Genomic DNA, 7,052 nt, shown 5'->3' with positions numbered 1-7,052 from the left:
GTCCGGTTGTATGAAAGCAAATCTCTGGTCCCGAGCAGCACAAATGCGTTGTTGCAAGTCCGGTTGTAAGAAAACGAAAGTAGACCCAAGTCACCAAAGTGTGGTAAGAGTAATTTCCCTTCCTTCCTTGTTGTTGTTGATTTTATCCATTAAACTGATTTTATGTTTAACTCCATTAATAATCTGTTTTGTTTGTCTATTCAGTCATTTTAGCCTGTTATAAATTTGTCATGACTGAAGAGCCATAATAGCCCAGGAAGGCATTTTTTTGTACAATTAGAACCAGAAGCATTGGTCGTGGGTGTGACTCAGTTTTTTTTGAGTCACTTGAGAAAAAGTGACTCTATGTAATCGGTCAGTGTTAGTCTGTCCGGCCGTCCGTAGACACCACCTTAACGTTGGACTTTTCTCGGAAACTATCAAAGCGATCGGGCTCATATTTTGTTTAGTCGTGACTGTTACGACTCAACTCCAAACAACTCTTGTTTAGCCGAGACTGAAATATTTTGTTGCACCATTAGGGTAAGAGTCTACGAGACCTTGGAGACGAAGTAATGACGTCACTAGTATGAGAATCTACATGTTGGATCAACGTCATTACTGCGTCATTAATATGCGAATTTACGTAACTCATGGAGTTGCATCGTGGGATGAAAACAGTTATTTGGAGGAAGGAAACGTGAACCGCTAACCATTACGGTCACTCTATTTGCCGGGTACTGAGAGGCTACAAGTGGGGAACAAGAATCCTGTGTAACCACCGATGAAAAGCCGCCGGCACCTAACCTACCATCCCAAGGCCTGAGATGTAACCCGCAGCCGCACAGACTCGTAGAGTAGTGTCCGGAAAGGAGCATCAAGAGGTAAGGTGTCGTTGTAATATCGAGCGTCCATCAAGGAAATGCTATTATACAATCTATTCGCATATGATATTTGTTTTAGAATGTTTAATGAAGTTAGTCATAAACGTACATGCTGCAAGTTAGTTCGGCATATAGATCTAGTATTTTATTCAGTAACCATTCTTGGTTTGTCTGCGAACTGCCCGACATGAAGATAGGGCAAGAAATCAAAATTAACCTTGATCCTAGGATACCGTTGTTAATAACAAGTATTACCTTTGATCCAGGGGTTCGAGCGTCTAGGATCCGCTGGGATAAGGGTGAACTAATCAAGCTACGCCACCAGTGTGATCCACCAGCGAGGAGCAAAAGGAGTTTGTCTACTAATTATCATCATCATCCAGTGATCTTCATCAAGTTCGTCACTGCTACGGTCATCATGTGAATCCAGGCTTCCATCAGGACATTCGGACTTTGTAACTAACCAGCCCATTTAAGATAAGTCCAGTTCGACATTAAACTAGCTGTCAATGCAAGAACAATTAACTATGAACGCAAATTCGTTAGATCTAAAATAGAAATAGTTTGTTAAAGAATCCGGAAATATTACCAACCAATAAATTTATTCATTAATCTAAATCATCAGTGTTTTACGAGATTGATTTGAAGCATGACTGTTGTAAAGTATTGAATATAACTTTGGTGTGTTCTTAGATATTGTATCTAAAACACAAGGTAAAAAGTGGAACTGCAACAATGGGGGCTCGTCCGGGAATCTATACTGAACTCGTGTTCGTACCAAAGAAAAACTTGCATTGACAACTGGTTTACCCCATAAATTAGTTAGTCAAATTATCCGTGAAGCGACGGAAATTAGAATATTTTCTGGAAAAATCTTTCTTCATTTTTTCTTTCTTCAAAATTCAAAATCATTTCCTGCTTCATGTCGGATTCACTCATATACAGACCAGACGGTGGTAAGTAGAATATTTAAATTATTTCTGTAAGAAGAAATTTTAAATAACTCCGTGTTTGATTTGGGTACATTCTGCCCAAAGAATCTTCGCGATCGCTGTTGTTCACGAACAGCGTTTTTGCTAAATTAATTCGTGGAAGGATTTCCATCTAGTTCGTCGAACAGTATCATAGTCATAAGGTAAGACATAGAATTGATGTTCGACAACTTCACGGGAAATTGGCAGTTTACTAACGAACTGTCGGTTCGAATTATACTCTCAAGTTCTGATCAAAACGGTGAGTGTGTTATAATTCCAACCAGGATGGACGCTCGATAGTACTAGGACCTTAGTTTAAGTTCAGATTAAATTATAACTCTAGTCGGAGTAACATTTAAAACGTGTTGCTTATTTAAGTTGTGCTTCACATTATTAGTTATCTATAACCCGCGGGTTGATAGTTAATAGTGGGGAAAACTTCTGTGGGTGTGTTGACAGACTGAAGGTCGTCATCACATAAGGCTTTGTAAGGCAACTTACTCAGCGACACACCACTAAGTCCTAGTTAGTCGTTTCGGTTCAAGATAGAGACGAAGGACAGGTGTAGGAAAAATCACGTGCGCGTGTAACATTGTTTGTACCAGTGTTGAAAGGTTGAACAATACCTGCGGGTAAGAGTCTTCCATATTAGAGTACCACCAAGAGTGGATGTACCAAAGTTTTGCATTTTGAGGGATTACCTAAAATGGCTGATACCAGACATCATCAGCACTACACCAGATTCTCGTCAACCGTGGGCATAGACCCAGAATATACAGAAGGAGCAAATCTGATTGATATCACCGATCTAGGTGATGACGGCCACGCCGCTCAGCCTGTGAACGGACAGGTCGAGCAGACCGTTCCATCAAGTCCCAGCGTCAGTTCGATCAAGGAATTGATCACCATGGGGAAAGAGTTGGGTTTGGAGGGAAAGGAACTACAGTCATTCGTCCAAGGGGAGAGGGATAAAGAGCGTGAACATGAGCGAGAAGCCAGTAGGCTAGCACTAGAAGAGCGTAAAGATGAGCGCCAAGAGAATGAGAGAAACAGACTCTTTAGGATAGAAGAGCTGCGCATTCAGAGCGAGGTTCAGATGAACACGAATGGAAACGCAGCTCATCCTTCCCAACCCTCACATGACCATGATCCCCGTTTCATTCCCAAAATCCCTTACCTTGATGACAAGGATGACGTTGAATCCTGGCTCAAACAGTTTGAACACTATGCCAGAGATATGAATTTGGACGAATCAAAGAAAGCCTCCCGGCTGATATACTTCTTGAAAGGTAAGGCCCGTACCATCGTGTCCAAAATGGACGATGAGGATGTTGACGACTATGAAAAGGTGAAGAGCGCGTTATTTGAAGGATTCCAGCTCACCGCTGAGCAATATCGCATGAAATTCCGCAATACTAGACGTAATCCCGCGGAAACTTACAAAGAACACATCACTAGACTCGATCGGTACCTAACCAAGTGGATCGAGCTTGATCCGTGCGAGAAAACTGTCAAAGGATTAACCGATTTGATCCTGCGAGAGCAGTCCTTGCAGTCAATGCCTTCTGATCTCGCCGTGCATGTCAAAGACCGGAACCCGATCAATGCCAAGGAGATGGGAAAACTCGCGTCCGATTATGAGCTGAACAGAAGCCAAAATAGATTGAGACCGACACCAACGCGAACTCCTCAGGACGGAACGAAACGTTTTGAGAAGGATCATAAACCATCACCTCAACAAGGTAAAAGATCTTCTTTGACACCGGCGGAACGCGAAAAACTCCGAGAAGCAGGACTATGCTTCTATTGTCGCGTAGGTCTACACCGTTCGAGCGATTGTCCCTTACGGAAAAAAGGCAACACCGCCGGAGCTGTGACGGTTGAAGATGTCCGACGCGAAACACAGGGAAGAAAATCCCCGTTAGATAAATTGTGTCGAGACTGCACCACAAAAAAGTTTTCGGATCTAGTTGACGTCAAAGTCAACGGCAAACGAGTGACCGCCCTGAGAGACTCGGGCTGTAGCTCGATTGTGGTGGCCGCACATCTTGTGCCGGCCGACAAAATGACTGGTCAGAGAAAGAGGACCACGTTAGCGGACAAAAGTAAAGTCCGGTACTGTGAGACCGCGATCATTCATGTAGATTCGCCCTTCTTCTGCGGAGAGACAGAAGTCGTGGTCATGGCGGATCCCATAATGCTGGTGCTCATAGGAGAGTTCCATGGAACTCAGAACGACAGGAGGAAAACACCGATTTTCCCTGTCAGAGAACCTACCTGGTATCACGACAGCACTGAGACAGTCGCTGGGGCCGTAGATACCAGAGCACAGTCCAAATTGGACAATGATAGAGACAAATCTGCGAGTAAGCCAAGTAGCCGGGAGCCAACATCGGATATGTTTACTCCAAAGGACTTACGCGAGGCTCAGAAGACAGATCCTTCGTTAGACAGCATCAGGAAACAAGCTGCTACCGGAGAAGAGAGAGGCCACATGAGGGTCGTGGAAAAGAATGGTATCTTGTACCAGTCGACGTTCAATCGGAAAGGAGAGGAGTCTTTGAAGGTTATTCTTCCCAAATCGTTCCGTAGTAAGGTGCTCGCATTCGGCCATGATCATCCAATGGCAGGACACCAAGGTCAGCGTCGTACCGCCGAAAGGATTAGACGCGAATTTTGGTGGCCATGCTGTGGTGTTGAGATCCGCCGCTACTGCTTGTCATGTGACGCTTGCCAGCGATCCGCGCCAAAACACCTTACGAAGAAGGTCCCATTGGGCAAGATGCCAGTGTTTGAGACTGCTTTCAGAAGAGTAGCAGTCGATATCATCGGGCCTATTCTTCCTATGTCCGAGAACAAAAAACGGTACATCCTCGTCATGGTTGACTTTGCCACCCGCTACCCTGAAGCTGTCGCGTTGAAGGACATTCACGCCGAGACAGTAGCCGATGCTTTGTGGGATTTTTGGACTAGACTCGGTATCCCAAGTGAAATATTGACTGATAACGGGAGCCAGTTCACAGGCACTCTGATGCAGGAAGTCACTGAACTCCTCCGCATCAAAAGGAAAACATCTGCGGTATTTCATCCAGCTGGGAATGGTTTGTGCGAGAGAATGAATGGCACGTTAAAGAACATGCTCAAAAAGATGTGCATAGAACAGCCCAAAGCATGGGACACGTTCATCTCTGCATTACTGTTCGCATACCGCGAGACTCCTCAAGAGAGTTTAGGTTTCTCGCCATTCGAACTGTTGTTCGGGCGTACTGTCAGAGGACCAATGCAACTCTTGAGACAGATTTGGACAGATGAGAGCGTCTCAGATGAGGTCAAAACCACTGCAGAATATGTAGTGAACCTTCGTGAGAGGATCGAAGAGACCTGTTTGCTTGCTCGAGAGAACCTGAAAAAAGCATCAGTGCGATCTGCTCAATATTACGATCGTAAAGCCAAACCAAGGTCGCTAAAACCAGGAGAGAAAGTCCTGATTCTCAAGCCATTGAAAACAAACAAACTGGAACTCACTTGGCAAGGTCCATTTGAAGTGTTAGAGAAGTTGAATGATTTCGACTACAAAGTCCAAGTAAGGAGGAAGGAAAAAGTATTCCATGTCAACCTCCTCAAGTCTTACGTCGAACGTGAGCAACCTGTCACCGATGGAACAATTCCGGTTGCAGTAGTAGAAGAAGAAGAGGAAGAAGTGATCGTCTCAGTAGTGGTAGAGGAGGACGAAACCACTAACGACGACATCTTCAGGTTGGACAGTCAGAGGACTATCCCAACATTTGAGACAAAGCGCACAGAAGGTTTAGACCACGTGCACTTTTCAGAGAAACTCACTCAGACACAGCGAACTGAAGCGAGACAGATCTGCGCGGACAGACTAGATAATCTGACCGACGTACCACTCACCACGAATCTGACTACGTGTCGAATCGAGGTCACAGACAAGAAACCGGTCTATATAAGACCACGCCCCATTCCACATGCGTATGTGAAGATGGTGGAGAATGAAGTCGAAGAGATGTTGAAGCTAGGAGTCATCGAACCCGCCAACTCAGCTTACAATTCACCCATTGTTCTCGTCAAAAAGAAAGAAGAAGGGAAGTACCGCTTTTGCGCGGACCTCCGTGGGTTGAATGATGTCACGGTGTTCGATGGGGAACCCATCACCGACGTTCAACATTTATTCCAAAGCTTAGGAAAAGCCAAGTACTTCTCCAAGCTAGATCTCACGCGTGGCTACTGGGGAATACCCATTGTCGAGGAAGACAGAGACAAAACCGCGTTTGTGACGTCACGAGGCCAGTTCCGATGGGTGAACATGCCCTTCGGGTTGAAGACCGCCACTGGCATCTTCAACAGGATGATGAGGAAGTTGCTAGGTCCCCTCAACCGAGACGATGTGTACCATTTTATGGATGACATCTTGATAGCCACTGAGACGTGGGAGCAACACATGGAAGCCCTGAAGGCAGTCCTTCAGCGGCTCAAAGAAGCCAACCTTGCAGCAAAACCGTCGAAATGCTACATCGGATTCGACCAATTGCCGTATCTTGGCCATGAAATCGGGCATGGAGAGAGGTGGCCAGAAGACGATAAAATCGTGAAGATCGTGAACGCCAAAGAGCCAGCTACAAAGAAACAGCTACGCGCATTTTTGGGTCTCACGGGGTTTTACCGAGAATACCTGGAAAACTACTCGACTGTGGTCGTGCCGCTCACCGACATGACAAAGAAGAGCTTGCCAGACAAACTCAAATGGAGTGACGAGGCAAAGAAGAGCTTCGCAAGACTCAAACGAATGGTCAGTGAGAAACCAGTCCTGAAAATGCCTGATTTCGGCAAGGACTTCGTTCTCCGCACTGACGCATCAGACCGAGGAATCGGTGCGGTACTGATGCAACTACATGGAGAGAAGCTACACCCCGTAGCGTACCAGTCGAAGAAGCTACTCGGGGCTGAGTCCCGATACGCGACTGTGGAAAAGGAATGTCTAGCAACAGTCTGGGGAGTACAGAAGTTTGAAAGATACCTGTACGGACGACACTTTGTGTTGGAGACAGACCACCAACCCTTGAAATGCCTACAGAGGAATCCAACAAACCCTCGTCTGTTACGATGGTCGCTACAATTGCAACCATACTCCTTCACAATCAACTACATCCCAGGAAAGGACAACCTAGGTGCCGACTATTTGAGTCGCATCAACTGA

At 45.6% G+C, this 7,052-nt stretch overlaps 1 protein-coding gene and 1 long non-coding RNA gene across 2 annotated transcripts; both read left to right on the top strand.

Moving 5' to 3' along the window:
• The first annotated feature begins 592 nt into the window (after nucleotides 1–592).
• LOC138982691 (uncharacterized) lies at nucleotides 593–1,481 on the top strand. Its single transcript, XR_011460932.1, has 2 exons — nucleotides 593–863; nucleotides 1,130–1,481. It is a non-coding gene; the product is annotated as an uncharacterized lncRNA (long non-coding RNA).
• A 1,062-nt stretch (nucleotides 1,482–2,543) lies between these two features.
• On the top strand, nucleotides 2,544–7,052 carry LOC138983188 (uncharacterized). Its single transcript, XM_070356598.1, has one exon. The coding sequence runs from the start codon at nucleotides 2,544–2,546 to the stop codon at nucleotides 7,050–7,052; it is 4,509 nt and encodes a 1,502-aa protein (XP_070212699.1).

The sequence above is a fragment of the Littorina saxatilis genome, linkage group LG12, assembly GCF_037325665.1.
Source record: "Littorina saxatilis isolate snail1 linkage group LG12, US_GU_Lsax_2.0, whole genome shotgun sequence".
Lineage (NCBI taxonomy): Eukaryota > Metazoa > Mollusca > Gastropoda > Littorinimorpha > Littorinidae > Littorina > Littorina saxatilis.
The sequence above is the reverse complement of the archived record's forward strand: the minus strand, read 5'-3'. Positions and strand labels throughout refer to the sequence as shown.

What these genes read in the sequence shown, in the direction of transcription:
- LOC138983188 (XM_070356598.1), top strand. Translation starts at nt 2,544, where the DNA reads ATGGCTGATACCAGACATCATCAGCACTACACCAGATTCTCGTCAACC.